Source organism: Choloepus didactylus, chromosome 8, assembly GCF_015220235.1.
Source record: "Choloepus didactylus isolate mChoDid1 chromosome 8, mChoDid1.pri, whole genome shotgun sequence".
NCBI lineage: Eukaryota > Metazoa > Chordata > Mammalia > Pilosa > Megalonychidae > Choloepus > Choloepus didactylus.
The window spans coordinates 53,969,377-53,986,372 of record NC_051314.1 but is presented as its reverse complement, the minus strand read 5'-3'; the positions used below and the strand labels follow the sequence as shown (position 1 = coordinate 53,986,372).

The following is a 16,996-nucleotide window of genomic DNA, read 5'->3' as shown; positions in this document are numbered from 1 at the left end:
CAGAATCACCCTTTTCATCTATTATGATTGTTTTATCGTCTCATCTGTTATCACTTTTATTGGATTCATATTTTAATTTAATTATCAAACACTATCATGGAATTTGGCTTTGTTCTTAAGTTTTGTTTTTTTCCAGACTGGGATCTTTGTCTTGTGAATGCTATGTACCTTTATCTGCTTTGATTTTTATAGTTGCTGTCATTTCTTCTCATTTTTCATTTTGTTCATGATTAACCTGGGCAAATTTAAACAGATTTTCATGTTTCTCTGTGATACTATAGAATATTTATTCTTGAAGAATTTTCTCTCCTATTTTCGTACCAGGATAATGTCTCATTAATGTTACAGTTTGGTACTGGCCCCCTGCAAATTTCCTCCAGCTTAATAGAACATGACTTATTTATTTAAATGTTAGCAGCTTTTGAAACTGTTAAAGTAAGTAAAGGTACTACCCCTTATCAAAATCCTTGTATGGTTCTTGTACCCACACAAAATACTGAAAATAGTAATTATACCAGATGTATTGTGTCTCAAAAATGTATTGCTTTAGCAATATTACTTTATTACTTTATTTTTTCTTACTGTTCTTTAAAATATGTTTTTGATTCTTCTCATATATTTATAAATGCTTGGGACATTTCTTACATTTTCATTATATAGGGAAATGTGAACATAGAAGCTGTCTACTTTAAGCAAGTTTATAGATATCTTTTCTATAATCAAAGTCATCTTGACCCATATTCAAAAAAGGCAAAGGGAAGAATTTTTTCTTTTTTGAATATCCTGTAGTTAAAAGCAATCTTTTAAATATGTGGATATGAAATCTGAAGTGTTTGATAGGTATGTAAAGACTGTAATGCATGTAGATAAAGTATATGTTGATAACTTTCAACATGAATACTCCCTTTGTTTTTGTCAGAAGAAATATTGATCATTTAAAACAATCTGTTTAATGAATTTTTAATGTACTCACTTGCTTTTAAAAAATGTTAAATAAGCCTACATGATTTAAAGTTTATAAAGAAGTAATGTTTTTACTTTTCACATTTAATTATGAACATAATAGAAAACTATCTTTTTGATGAAAAAAATTAGCTTGTACTTTTTTGATTAGTAGGTGTTAGCACTTGTGCTTTTTTAGATTCCTTAACTTTAGGCACATCTCAACTTTTTATTTATTCATCTTCCATTCCTTGCCAATAGTGTTGCACTTTTCTACAATTTTGGAAAATCTTGGAAGTCAGATCCAGGGATTATTAAAGCTACAGAAGAACAAAAGAAAAAGGTAGCAAGATATAATCTAATTGCACGTGTTTAACAGCAAAATTTGTGACAAAACTTAGAGTTAAAAGGAAGAAACTGTCTTTTAGAATATAAAGAAATTTCAAGCTGAACTGTCATTATATGTATTTTATTTGATGCTCACCCTTGATGCTCTTGGGATGCATGTCCTTATATTTCATGACATTTTATGTAAGAATGTCATGTTTTGCTCCCTTTTAAGGCCGCTGGTGGTTGCTTTGAGGTGCAAATAGAGTATCTTCATCATCCCTCTTACCTGCCCCCTGACCAAATTATGTGCATTCATTAAATGTTTGTTGAATGACTGTATAAACCAGAAAGTCAGTGAATTTGTTGATACAAATGTGTGCAGATACACATTTCTAATAATTAAAACATTTGTGTATGTGATTCAAGGAACCCCGTTTCTATAACCCAGTTACTTAGGAAACCAAATATGTAATCTAAAGATATCATGCGAATAGAGAATTGGACTAGATTGTCAGTTAATACCAGTAATTATCAGTTACATTTTCTTGAGAGCAGTTTTATCCAGTCTTTGAAAAGAAAACAAATCCTACTGAATTATTCTTATCCACATTGGAAAATTCTTATGATGTAATGCCCCTTTATCTAGGCTGCATAGAGATTGCTTTCCTTATTTTATGATACTCTTCAGACAAAACTGCTAATTCATTTGCTAGGTTTTCTTAGTCATAATCCAGATCTCATGATTTGGTTCTTGATTGGATTTGGATATTTTTTTATGTCTTCATCAAAAGCTATACAGGCCATTTCTTAGGGTGGTTAACATAGTTTTATTCTAAGGGGGATATTCCCATAACTAAGTTTGGGTTACCTTTTCGTATAGCCAAGAAATAGAATTCCTTTATCCATACTGTAACAAAATAGCAGAAGTAAAGTAATAAATGATTTTGTTTCTTGTTTTGAACTAAAATAACATTGGTAAATTGAAGATGAGCATCATGTTTATTGATTTGTATTGATGGCACTATAGTTGGTGAGAATTCTCAGATAAAAAAGTTCAGTTTTGAATAAAATGTATTTTTTTTCAATTCACAGACAATAGTTGAACTTGCAGAGACAGGAAGTCTGGACCTCAGTATATTCTGCAGTACCTGTTTGGTAGTATTTTCTTCTTTATTTTTCCCCTCCCACTTCCCCCTTCAGTGGCATAGCATAGAGGTTGTAGGATACATCAGTTTTATTCATTGAGCATATTTTCATACATACCCTCCCCCCAAAGTGCCTTTTGTTTAGATTGTGGGAAAAAAGGAAAGACGGTCAAAGAGTGACTTTTCTAAGGTGCTTATTCAAAGGTGCCATTCATTCTTAATCATTCCAGTTCTCTTTTTCTCTCTTAAAATATAATTCAGTAAATGAAAAGCTAAGTAATGAAGTATTTAAAATCAGTTTGCTTCAGTTCTGTAATATATTACATTTTAAGAAAACTTATTCTTGTATTTTAAAGGTCACAGTGGGAAAATCTTTAGATAACTTTTAAGACAACATGTCCTCCAGACTTGTTCAATTTGAGTAGTTATTTGTCTGTATTAGAGAGTTTGGGCAATTTTGAACACTATTTTACTATTGATAATAAAAATCACCATCTTTAACCAGGTCATATATGTATGTGTATGTGAATAAATAGTATTTATTTTATGGAATCAGGTATAGTAATATTGGCATTGTTTATTTTATTACTAAAGGCATCAACTTACTATAGAATAATACCATTTTATATTTTAATTATTTTCTGCTTAATTTTTGTAATTGGTATGTGTAAATAACATATAGACTGCTACAAAGGTTAAACTGTTTCTTTTTTTCTACACTGAAATTGAAATATCCCCAAATTATCCCTGAAACTAAACTAAATGTTCTTTTATACTATTAAGTTGTATGTTGCAACTGACCAAATGTCTTAACATTTGATTAATAATAAAATAGTTGACTTGGTTTAGGGTTATGGAATGAGTTTTTGAAACTTAGCTCTAATTCTACAAATTCTGTAAGTTGTTTGATTTAATATTCTTTGGCCAAAAAGATTCAAAATGTATACTACGTTACTTTTGGTAACAATTTTAGGGTGCTGACTAGATTCTCCTGTATTTCCAGGCATTCTTTTAAAAGGTTTTTGTTCTTCTGTGCTTCACAAAGGGTAATTTACAAGATTAGCTTCCTCTCTTTTCTTAATATTTAGAATGTTTAAAATTATGCTGTTCAAAGTCAAGTATGCAATGCTGATGTACTTGCCACATGGCAAAGTTTTTATGAAGACACTCGATACAGAGAGCAGTTTCATTGTAAAATAAATAACCAGTGGCAAGAACAGGGCTATTTTTGTTGTTAATAGAATAAATGTTTTACTATATATTATTATAAACAATGTACTTCTAAATAGATAATTCTCTGTTGTAAATATCCTATAATGAAATGGTTTAAATTGAGAGGTGTATCTGTCATTATATGAGTATGTTTCCCTTTGATAAATAAACAGGTGTCTGAGAAAACACATGTAGAGCTGAGTTTCCTAAAAATGTATTACTCTGTAAGTGAACTGAGGAGTATGTTCAAGAAGCCTGCATCTAAGTTCTCTTAACTGATTGTCTTTTAATTTGTATTTCGTTGACTAGTATTGTCCAAAAGAGAAATACAGCTTAGAGTTGGAGATGGGGGTAGAAGTTGTTTGATATACCCTTACTGCTATCTCCTAAGTAGATTTAGTCTCATATCTGTGGCTAAGAATAACATACCCTTTTCTTTAGTAACAGATCGTTGTAGTAGAATTATAATGGTATAGTAGGAACTGCACAATCCTTTTGTGTCTTTTCCGTGGTACCTCAAAGTTGTGTGTAACCTTATGCAAACTAATGAGAAAATGGCAGTCCTTTTTTTTGAAGCACCAGTGAAGGATATTATAAATTTAGTTTCCAATATGATTAATAATTCTAGCTCTTGTCATATACACAGCATTGGGACTACCAGTTGTTTGAAAATCACCATTGAGTTCTTGTATTCACTTGGCTGATTTGGAGTAATGTAAAAGAAAAGCATTTCAAAACACTTAAATAGTAAGACATCACAAACACAAACCCTTTCTTGCCTGTGCAGAGCTGAATAATGAATTTTATGTTTTCTGTAAGAAATAGTGACTCTCTATAGTTGCTAAACATGTTCTTCCACTTTGATCATGCCTTCCATCATGGAAAACGATGTGCCTTAATCTGAAGTCTCAGGAGGCACTTAAAGAGAAATAGATGTGTACACTTACTGCTTTTTTCTTTTTTCTTTTTTTTTTTCTAGATTTGTTAATTTGGGAAGACATCTATGTTTTATTAATAATTTAGAATTTTAAAAACTTCATTTATTCACTTCTAACTTGACCTTCCTTTTACTAAGTACTGGGTTTTATTTTATTAAAGAACAGCTACTATCATGACCATTAATTGTAGTTAATCCTCATTTAGACATCTGGATAGTGATATGTTTTTATTTTTCAGAAATCTGAGTAGAAATTTGAAATTTTCAGAAATTAAAGTACCATTCATCACAACAGCAACTTGGTCTTTGGTATTTCAATTGTTATTTTTGTAAATTGATGGTTCAGTGCTAATCTTAAGAAGAATTTATATGTTGGAGTAGTCTTATCCTTTAGTCTCTGCTGTTGACTGTTTTATTAGACAAAATAATAGTGATTTTTATCTGGTTTTAGTCATTTGGAAACTTTGGTGTAATCATGTTCAAAGAAATGTAGTTTATTTTTTCATGATTGTATTTTGAGAAAATAAATGTTCCCCTTTTCTCTTTTGGGTACAGTGCCTTTCATAATCCTTTTACTTTCCTGTTAACAGATACGGAAACCAGTGAGGTCCAAACATTGTGGTGTGTGCAACCGCTGTATAGCAAAATTTGATCATCATTGCCCGTGGGTGGGTAACTGTGTAGGTAAGTTATGTTAGTAATTTCTAAAATTGTTTTAAAGTACTTAAGTTACTTTTGGTAACTAATGAAGAACAATATTAAGTAGATTATAGAAAGTTCATTCCTGCACCCTACCACACCCCACATCCCCCCATTTATCTTCTGATGGATGAAACAGCAACTCATTTGAGAGGGGAAGGGAGTTGTAAAATCATGTCTAGAAAAGATTGGTATCATTTCTCAGCAATTCTCTGGTACCTAATTTTTCATACTTTTTACAATTTAGTAACAGTGAAATTAATGAGGCATTTTAATGTGTTTTAATTAAACTGAAGGAAGTAAGGCAATAAAAATATTTGAAAGGTTGTATATGGACGTAGAGAGAATGAAAAATAACTGCACACTACAGTGTTCAAGAATAGTACTGTCTGAGGAGATGAATTTAGAGTTCTGAGAGATGGCTTTGGGGATTGTATGAGATCACAGAAGGAAAACATTAAAGAGACTGTGTGACCATGTTGGGGAGAAGCCTTTGAAAATTGGATTATAGAGTTTATACAAGTAAAAATAAAGTAGGGTGATTTTAAACCTAAAAAAGCAAATAATAAAGTTAAAGCTTCAGAGTTACGATTTATTTTGTTCATTGGGACCCTTTTGCATTCAGAATAGACATCACTGCAGTCATCACATCCTTTTATATAATTAAAGCATTCTTATTGTAAGACTTTTATTAAAAACATTTATTTTCTAGAAAAAATTCTTTAAAATTATTAATGCATGTGATTAGTACCCAAGTTGTTATCCCACCTTTCCTGGCATACCCCCAAAAGGTGTATTACCATTTATTTTTTCTTAGCTAAAAAATTGCTTCTGTGTTGTTCCTTAGGTGCAGGCAACCATAGATACTTTATGGGCTACCTTTTCTTCTTGCTTTTTATGATCTGCTGGATGATTTATGGTTGTATTTCTTGTGAGTACAGTTAGTTTTTTTGCTTCCTTAAAACATAAATGTTTACATAGTGAGTATTCTTACCCTTTTAATGAATTAGGTTAATGACAAGTCTTTTAACTAAAAATTATGGTTTGGGGCACCTTATCGCAATGAAGCATAAAGAAAAAAATAGTATAGAACTATCAAATAAATTATGTTTAGCATATAGTATAAGCAAACAGAATTATCAGTGAATACTTGTCCTCTGACAAACATGTTTGTTTAATAGGCTTTGAAACGCTTCTAGAGAAAACATACCAACAATTTTCACATTTTGTACTTATTTTACTCTAATCTTTTATATATTATGTGATTGTGCTAGTTCTTTTTTCTGAACAAACAGTTGGGAAAATATATTTGTAGATTAAGTTGCACAGAACTTGAAATATTTCGAAAAGTAAGATATAATTACCTAATAGAGAATATTAACAGGTGTTAGAATTTGCCATTTTTAAGGGTAAGTTTTTATTCACTCGGTCATTTGAGTTTACTACCTTAGAGGAAATGATGGGTTTTTTTAATGCAGTGTTATTGAGATATAATCACATAACATACAATCATTCAAAGTGTACAATCAGTTGGTCACAGTAGTGTCATGTAGTTGGGCTTTCATCACCACAATGAAATTAAACATTTTCATTATAAAATAATGAAAAAAAATAAAAAAATAAAATTTTCATTATAAAATAATAGAAAAAAATTAAAATTAAAAAGAACATCTGAAACATCCCAATCCTCTCCTCCCCCCATTGTTCATTTACTTTTTTTATACAGTTTAATTGAGATATATTCACACACTCTACAGTCATCCACAGTGTACAATCAGTTGTTCACAGCACCATCATACAGTTGTGGGTTCATCACCAGAATCAATTTTTGAACCTTTTCCTTACTCCAAAATAAAAATAAAAGCAAAAAAGAACACCTAAATCTTTCCATCCCCTCCATCCCACCCTATTCTTCATCTAATTTTGGTCCCTGTTTTTCCACTCTTCTGTTCATACACTGGATAAAGGGAGTGTGAACCACAAGGTTTTCACAGTCATTATGCAGTCTACATAGTTATACAGTCGTTTTAAAGAATCAAGGTCATTGGCTTGCAGTTTGACAGCTTCAGATATTTCCCTCTAGCCATTCCAACACACTAAAGACTAAAAGGTGATAATCTATATAGTGCATAAGAATACCCTCCCAAGTGATCTCTTGACTCCATTTGAAATCTCTTAGCCACTGGAACCTTATTTTGTTTCCTCTCTCTTCCCCTTTTGGTCAAGAAGATCCTCTCAGTCCTGCAGTGCTGGGTCCAGGCTCATCTCCAGGAGTCATTTCCCACGTTGCCAGGGGGATTTACACCCCTGGGCATCATGTCCCACGTAGGGGAGAGGGTAGTGAATCCACCTGCTGAGTGGGCTTGTGGAGTGGGGCACATCTGAGCAACGAAGAGGCTCTCTGCGGGGGACTCCTAGGCACAATTATAAGTGGGCTTAGCCTCTCCCTTGCAGCAACTAGCCTCACAAGGGAAAGCCCCCCCAGATCGAGGGCTCAGCCCACTAAATTGGCAGTCCTCAGAGTTTGCAAGAAAATCAGCAATAGCCCAGGTAGGGAAGTCCAACACTCCGCATTTCTCCCCAGTTCGTCAGAGGGCCCCACAAATACACTTACACTCTCTGCCCATATCACTCTGGGATGTGTTGGGATTTCATCCCAGCCCATACAAACTCACAGATCCCACTTTCCATTCACCACTTCCTGCATCTATGGTGTTCAAACAAACCGATCATATAAGTTAAATTATCTAGTTTGCTACAGAAAATGTAGATCCTGCATCAGATAAACATCTCCTCCCTTGGTCTCACACATAAGTTGTAGTTTTAAAACCCAGTCAGAATTGTCCTTTACCCTTGGGCCTGATAAATGATGAGTTATTGCATTGAGAACACAATTTGGAAAGAGTTTAAATGAACATATTAGTTACTGTGCTTCAGAGCTTGGTGGCACCAGCATAAAATATATTAGATTCTGGTGTAAAAATAAATCTTGAAGGCTACTTTCATAGTCCTCCTACCCCCACAGAGGTTAAGAATAATCTCTGACCTTGCCTTAATGAACAAAAGGAGGCTGCCTCCGCAAATAGAGATTCATAGGGAGGAAGATTTGGTCAAAGATCTTGGTCTAATTTCTGGCCCAACACATTCCTACCACAGTAGTCCTTTATTGTAGCAGCTCTAAAGAGCAGGAGATTTTAAAATGAGAAAAGTCCCCCTTACCAGGGTGATCCTGTTATGTTCTACCACCCCCATCCAAAACCAAACCCTCACCTATCTTTATCATCTCGGGTTTATAGAAAAAAAATGTTCTTTTAAGATAGTGCCTATGTAATGACAATCAAATAAAAATTTTGTTGTAAGATACAGTAAAATTTTAAGGATTGGCTGCTGCCTTTCCATTTCTGTCTTTGATATATCTTTTCATTAGCGTATAACATAGTTATTAAAGAGTTTAAGAAATATTTGCTATTAAAATTCATCAGTTAAATCTGGACTCTTTGATCATATCTTCCAAGTGGTGTCTTGGATGATTACTGAGTAGATATGAATATTTCTGTTCTGGTTTTAGATTGGGGACTCCACTGTGAGACCACTTACACCAAGGATGGATTTTGGACATATATTACTCAGATTGCCACGTGTTCACCTTGGATGTTTTGGATGTTTCTGAACAGTGTTTTTCATTTCATGTGGGTAGCTGTATTACTCATGTGTCAGATGTACCAGGTAAGTGCAAGTGCATTACTTAGTGTGCTAACTATATCCTTATAAAAATTCACTCTGCTTAAAAGGTTATAATGTATTTGTTCTCTTTTGAACCTCTCCTGCTTTTCAGGGATTAATTTCATTCTTGGATTTGCTTTTCCTTCCTACCTCCCTTTTTCCCTCCTTCCTGTCCTTCCTTTTCTCATATTATGAACTTTTGACTGTCAGTACATTTTCAAGACAGAACTTATTTCTGTTGTTCCTGATTCAAATACATTCAATTTGATGCAAGACTAAGCTTAAAATGATGATGCCATTGATTTTATTTTCATTTTAATGGTATTGTTTATCCACAAAAATCAATATTTATTCAAGAGTTGTTTTTTTTTAATTAGGGGTATTTTAAAAACCTCATTCCTCAAGAGACTGATGGAGAGGTTGTCTGTGTACATAGTGTCCATCTGTCCATATGCACAATGCCAAGTAACCTGTTTTTTAAAATATTTTTCCCACTTAACTGTCTACTTTTCACAAATTCAAATGATGTCATCATGTAAACTAGCCTGATGATATCCTGATGGAAAACTAAACAGCAGACTGTCATTTTTCTCTTCATCCAAGTTCTTGTTTACATTAAATATTCAGATAGTAATGGTTTACTTTCTCTTACCTCTTAGATATCATGTTTAGGTATTACTACCAATGAAAGAATGAATGCCAGAAGATACAAGCACTTTAAAGTCACAACAACATCTATTGAAAGTCCATTCAAGTATGTATATATTTCCAAAATTAATACTCTCTTTTGCCATATAAATTTCCTTATTCACGAAACTCACTAAATGTCTGGTAAGTACACCAAAGAGAAGTATTTTCGTTAGGTACGGCAATAGAATATGAAATAGGTAATATCCTTTTTCTTAGCAGCATGTAAAGTAGCTTATCAATCCTACTGAATTCTAAGATTTCTGCCAGAAGTAGCGTAGGTCAGTTTACCATAACTTCAGAATTTGTCACATTAACTGTATATAAATCTGTGATATCACTTTGTGTGTGTGTGTGTGTAAATAATTTCTTTAAAAATTTTGCATTCAGTTTAATGGTTAGAAACAATACTATCCTAATTATATGAAATACTTAAAACTTTGAGTTTTACTCTAGCTACTTGCCCAATACTCTCAAACTTTTGAAGTACTATTAATTACTGCATGCTTCTGGAAAGCAAGCAAACCTTTAAATAGAAACAATAATGAGAGCATTAATTTGATGGCTTTGAGAATTCCCTCTTAGGTATCATAATTACATAAAATGTATTGAAGTCTTAAAATTCCCTGAGCTTATCCTTGACATTTCTTTTTTAAAATTGTTACTCTTAGGTCTACTGCCAAGTTCATGCTGTTTATGATTATTTTGTCTTTCATTTTCTTTCTCTATTTTGGAGGTAGTTTTTCTCTTTGCGAAAGAGCCTCCAGTCTAGGAAAGGTTTTATCAAAAAATTCATATGGCGTAGGAATGAAAGAAATGTGAATTTGAATAACTCAAAAATATAATTATGTCATCCATTAAATTAGCAAAAGAGAAAAAGAAAAATCACTGTTGGCAGAGCTATAGAGAAACATGAATGCATATATATTTTGTAGAGTTAGAAGTTGGTTGTCTTTCTAGCAAGTAACCTGGGATTTGAAATGTAGAAAAAAATATATTGACCACCAAAATTATATTGAACCTATTTATTAAATCATTGTATTAATTGACTTTTCTCTCTCTCTTTTTTTTTTTTTGGTGTTTTGTTTTGTTTTGTTTTAGCCATGGGTGTGTAAGAAATATTATAGACTTCTTTGAATTTCGATGCTGTGGCCTCTTTCGTCCTGTTATCGTGGACTGGACCAGGCAGTATACAATAGAATATGACCAAATATCAGGATCTGGGTACCAGCTTGTGTAGCACCATCTTTATCCTATGAAGCATATTGCTGAGTGGTGCCTGAAAATTAAGTCTGTTTGTGCTCTCTCACACTCCAGTCCACACCCTTTGAACAATAGCATGCTATGTGTAGGGCTAACAGTGAATTTTACAGTCTTTTTTTCAACACTTTTATTAACAAAAGTAGACTTGGACAGAATACACTGCCACTTCTGGGAAGAAGAAATATAAAGTATTTTAATGGTTCTTAATGTGGGAATTCACATCATACTCCACTTTTTGGTTTTGTTCTCATGATACTTTTCACGAAAAAAGAATGAACTTATTCTGCTGACAGACGTATATTGTTGAGAAATTTTCAATTCTAGCTAAAACTAAATGTGTGGTATATGGCTAAATTTTATGATGCAATTTAATAATGTTACGTCTAATTCCAGGACAGTTGTCTTAATTTGATTCAGACTAGTATTATATAAATTTTAGAATGTACATGTAAATAATAGGATGAAGATCATGTGGTTTTATTAGGGATCTACGGTAACATGTCTTCAAAGGCATGAGAAAATAATGTTCACAGAAAATGTGCTAACAATATGTTATTTCTATCAGCTGTTCCAATGCTGATATATTTTTAGTTCAGCAAAATTGTAGTAACCTTGCTTTGAGGTTTTATGGTCTGATAATAAAGCACTTGCATGAGCATAGTAAGTCATGTTATTTTGTTCAAACTTAAAAGCCCTACTAAGTGCATGATACACCTCATAGAATGTGTACTAGCAAATACTACCCAGTGAAGCATAAATTAGAATTTAATTTGATGTGCAAACAACCCAGTTTTTAAAAGAAGTTAGGAAGTATTTTCAAGAGGCAGAAAAAAATAGGTTAATGCAGAATTCTCAGTAATAGAGATAAGTACCTTTCTTTTTTAATTCCAAGCTGCAAAATAAATTATAGACAAAATAATGGAGTTTAGCTAAGATGGAGCATGGTCCCTGTACATAGCACATGTGAATAAAAGAAAAGCTAATGGTGAATTCTGGTTTTTAAAAAAATGACTTATCAAAGTAGAATGCATTCCCAAAGATTAAACTTGCCCAATATTCAGTATGTTTTGAAATTTTTAAATGCTGTCTGAAACAATTTAAGAAGCATTTTCTTCCTGTTAAATGTGATGCATTGATCAATTTTTGTTGCAGCATTGCCATATCCTCATGGTAAACTTTAGTCACTGCTTTCATAACTGTTGTTTACAAATTAAGACTTTTAAGTGCTATGGCAAACTGTGGTTCAAGCAACCTGTGGGAAACCTTTGAGAGGGAACAGGGTGAGGAAGGGTGGGGGAAGGGTGGTCCGACAAATTACAGATCCTAGACCAGTGTAAAGAATGTGTATCTGTATATAAATAATTTATCAAATAGTTTTCTTGGTGTCTCTGTGTGTTAGTGTATTTAAAGCTGCTCATTTTATCCAACCAAAAAGAAAAGGGAGATAACTAATGAGCTTCTAGTGATGTTCAATATTGCTGTTAATAGGCATTATACCTTACAATTTCACTGCATGTCTGATGCTTGGTAAAATTAGTATTCCCTGTAAAATGCAGATTACAGGTATTAATACAATCTAGTGGTATATCCGCCCCTTGCCTTAGTAAGAGGAGCAGTGAAAATGTATATAGTTGATGTTCAGTATTTCCCACCACCATTTTTTATATAGTAGTTTCTTTGACCATAAGTCACACATCAAAAAAGATTACCTTTAGTGTATGTGAGTGTTTTAATATTAGAGAATTGGCAAATGTACTTTATTTTTGAAAAGGGAAGAGATGGGTGTGGGGGTGGCAATAACATTGTGCCATTTTGTCATAGAATGTAAAAAATTGGTTAACTTTACAAATGTCTCTGCTAGTTTTGACTACTAATTGGGGGAAATTTTAGATAATTTTTAAATTTGAAGTTATTTATAAAATGCTAGAATTTTCTTTTACTTTTTTGTATTTTGAGCCACTTCATATGAAGACTCAGTTGCAATTTTTATCAAATACATTTTACCAACAAACACCATGGTGGTTTTCTCATAGTTTGGGTAAGAATGTTGTTACCATGTTCCTTCTTCATGGTACAATATTCTTTTCAGTACAAAAGACATGTCTGTCATTTAAATAGAAAAAAACTATATTATAATTGTATAATTACATAGAAAATATTAGCAATGTCAGTGCTTTAGTACTAACCATCTCACAGTACCAGTGAAATCCATAACTCATAAATGATGGTCAGGAGCCAACTATGCAGCAGTGTACTGTCTGTTTTAATTATTTTGTAGGTCCTGTGTGAGGAACCAACTAAACCCAGTTCTAAAGTTGTATGTGAAGGTCACCCATTTGGGAAGAGTTCACATCAGCTTAATTGGATACTAGCAAATAGGAGCTTCATCTCAGCCCTGAACATGAATTACTTATTTGGAGTTTTTCCCTTCATATTTTTGGTGTTCCCAGGAATTTATTTGAAATATTAATAGGTATAAAACAGCATCATTAAATCATAAGCTATGGATATTTTTATTTTATATTTTCGTTATTTATACTGTGCCAAGTATTATTTTACTACTTAACCATGTTACTCTATGGAAAGAAAAACCTGTAAAGTGTTTAATAAATTAGCTATCCTTAAATGAATTAAATCTGTCAAAATTTTGTAAAATATTAATCAGAATAAATATTGACTCTTAAGTGTGTACTTGTGCAATGATTTCACTCAATTCACTTTAAGAAATTGATGAAACGGCTGGTAATGGTGCCTATGATATGAAAAGATTATTCTATATATTTATCTCCTGGACACGTAGGAGTCAGGTGATATGGGACTGGAGAAATTGGCAAAATAAAAGGTGATGGTAGTATTCCAAAAAATCTCCAGCTGTGTGTTTGTGTAATTGATGCTTTCTTTCAGAGAAGAAATTTTTCTTTTAAGAATTTTGGATTGCATGGAGTTAAAGAGGACCCTCAGGGATGGAATGAATCTCCAAACTTAAGTCTAAGTGGGTCAAAAAAAAAAAAAAAACTGTAGTAAAATATTGCAAAATAAAATCTACCAAACATCAATTTCAGTTACTTGAGAAGTCATGCATGACAAAGAAAACTTCTTGATTTGGGAATTTAAAAAGTTAAAAAAAAAAAAAATAAAGGTAGGACCCCTTTCCTGTTGTTGCTTACAGGTTGAGAGCCTGTTGGTATTAACAGAATTATTTTCAGACTGGACTGATACTCAATTGCTAATTACTTTATGATTCTGAAAGCACTGCCTGCATAGCTGTCTAGAGCTCAAGTAAGAATTTTTGAATAACTGTAAAATATAGCACACTCTCCAGCAAGGCATCAGTTATAATTCCAGTTAAGCACTTCCTTCCCCTACTTTATCTACTTGTCTAGATCCCCCAGTCGTTGCCAGATTCATAGATTTTGCCTATGATGGATATCTGATTGTAAGAATTTATAGAGATTATTGGAACAAGTTGTATGTACTGAGATAAGAAATTTTAGCTTTTTGTGGGAAAGTAAACCTTCAATTACATAAATAAAGTGCTTGGTGTCAAGATATTTATTTCTAAAAAAAATCTTTATGTAAAACTTTTCTTTTAAGAGAAGTTGTAGGTTTTCAGGCAAAGACTTTTTAAATAGAGAATCTGTAATTCCAAGGAGAACATTCAGAATGCCCCTGATCTAGATCAGCTAAGTCACAGACTCAAGGAAATCAGATGGGGCTGTTAGAAAACTCTTTCGCCTTTTTTCTTAAAAATGCAATTTTATTGAGATATATTTATATACCATACAATCCATCCAAAGTGTACAATCAGTGGCTCCCAGTATTATCACATAGTTGTGCAATCATCACCACCATCAATTTTAGAACATTTTCATTACTCCAAAAAATAATAAGATAAAATATAAAAGAAAACCCAAAACATCCCATATCCCTTATCTCCCCCCCTTTTGCCTTTTAATTGGAGTATAAATGTCTTACTCAGATAAATTCTACAGTATTTATGTAGTCAGACATTTACTAGGATTGACATATTTTTAGTGGACACCAGTGGTGTCAGTACTGGGAGGGACTGTTTCTATTCAAAGCATCAGAGTGGCTCATTGTTGGTATTTTCTATTCTCAAAAACAAGTTGCTATGTTTTGAGAATATATATGTTATGTATTTGTTTCTGAAAGAGCTTTAAGAGACATTGCCCTAGAATTAGGTGATAGCTGGCGAGTGCCAAAGAAGTGGTTAAAACTTCCTGTGAGATAAGAAGAATCCATAATAGCCTACTTTTATACATGAGTTTTAAGTGAATCAAAGATTATATTTGTTCAGTTTAGTTCAATCATGCTGTGGTACTATGGGAGAATTAACTATTTAGCAATAAAGGCAGATGCTTCTTACAGAGTTTATATTTATGTGATTTTTATAAAAGTATTTACACAGAACAATGTAAGTAATATATCTTAAGGGCAAAAGAAGGTTGCATATTTCATGTAAAAGCCATGTGGCATGGTTGCCTGAGCCTCAAAATAACATTAAATGCCCCAAATATTAAATGCATGGCAAGTATCTTGCTTAAAGTAGAAAACTTAAGCTCTTTTGTTGCCAAAAGAATCACTTTCTGGTAATTTCTTACATTCATTGGGCTTTTTGCTTTTAGTAAATAATTGAAGTCATTTTATTTTACTAACTTTGGGATTTTATTTTGGTTTTGTGTGTGCCTAGAAAAGACTATTCAGTTTGCTTCAGCATTAGAAAATTAACATTTAATTTATTATATCCAGACACCCGAAAATCTATATCTTCCTTAAATTTGCGATTTATGAATCTTATTCACGTTTTTGGACTTTTTAAGTCACTTTTAAGGGGTCTTGGTATAATTGGTTTCATTTGCAAACTTAGTTGATTAAGCAATCTTTAAATATCTTAAATTGCAGTTACAAATTTTCAAGTACCTTTTAACTCTTGTAAATCTACTAACTCTAATAGAAATTTGTATGTGGATTCTAAAAGTTGAGACCCAATGAATAATGTTTGCATTATTAAAACTATGTAAATATTGTTTGCTGCAGAACCAAATAGTATGCTACAATTACACTTTTTTCACTGAGTCCAGTATCATGACCCCTGTGCTCCACAAAGGAAAAGTCAAGTTTAATTGGGATATCCATTTTTATATGGTGCCAGTTACTTTTTCCATATTTTCAAACTTTACCAAGGTCTTTTTCTAGCCTATGGGTTGCCTTTGTTTCCCAGACTCTTCCTTCCTGGAGTTTAAAGTTCTACTTCAGTATGAATTGACTGCTTTTGCCCTGCAACAGCCTTGTCACATTGGACTCAGGACTTCACTGCTTTCCTGGGTTGAATCCGCTGCATCCAAGATTCTACATCTTCTTCCTTGCTTAGGCTCTCATTTTGCTAAGTATGTTCTAAATTAGCTTCTTTACAATGGGTTTGTGGGAGGTAAACTTCTAAAATCTTGCAAGTTCTAAAAATGTCCTTTGTGCCATCTTTTGCACTTGATAGGCTGTGAATTTAAAATTCTATTTTGAAAATATTTTGTCCTTTTGAATTGTAAAGGCTTTGCACTAATATCTGCTAGCATCTAGTGCTAGTGATGAGAAATCATCTAATAGTTTGATCCTAATTCCTTCAAAGTGACTGGTTTTGGTGTCTGAAAGTTTTTAGGATCTTCTCTTTATTCTTGGTATTCTGAAATTTCACAATACGTACCTCGAGTATCTGCTATTGTGTAACAAATCACCCCAAAACTTAGTGGCTTAAAACAACATTAATCATTTCGCTATCTATCGTGGTTTTGGTGGTAGTTTTTGCTTGGGGTCATTCATGCAGTTATAGTTACAGTTAGTGACAGGGGCTGCAGCCCTCTCAAAGGCTCTCTCACACACATATCTGGTGGCTCATACTGACTCTAGGCTGGGACATTGTCATGTGCCCTGACCATAGCCACAAGCATTCTAAGAGAACAAGGAAGAAGTGCATGGTATTTTTATGATCTAGCCTTCCATACTCTTTCAAGGTAGTGACAAAGGGGAGAAGATGTAAATACCA

At 32.8% G+C, this 16,996-nt stretch overlaps 1 protein-coding gene across 1 annotated transcript in view; it reads left to right on the top strand.

Moving 5' to 3' along the window:
- Positions 1–13,910, top strand: part of ZDHHC17 (zinc finger DHHC-type palmitoyltransferase 17) — a 155,709-nt gene extending 141,799 nt beyond the window's left edge. Inside the window, exons 11-17 of the mRNA XM_037845771.1 lie at positions 1,161–1,285; positions 2,365–2,427; positions 5,157–5,250; positions 6,113–6,196; positions 8,834–8,991; positions 9,648–9,742; positions 10,777–13,910. Of these exons, the coding sequence (XP_037701699.1) occupies positions 1,161–1,285; positions 2,365–2,427; positions 5,157–5,250; positions 6,113–6,196; positions 8,834–8,991; positions 9,648–9,742; positions 10,777–10,915 (758 nt within the window). The 3' untranslated portion in view covers positions 10,916–13,910. The remainder of the gene's footprint in view (positions 1–1,160; positions 1,286–2,364; positions 2,428–5,156; positions 5,251–6,112; positions 6,197–8,833; positions 8,992–9,647; positions 9,743–10,776) is intronic.
- Positions 13,911–16,996: the final 3,086 nt, after the last annotated feature.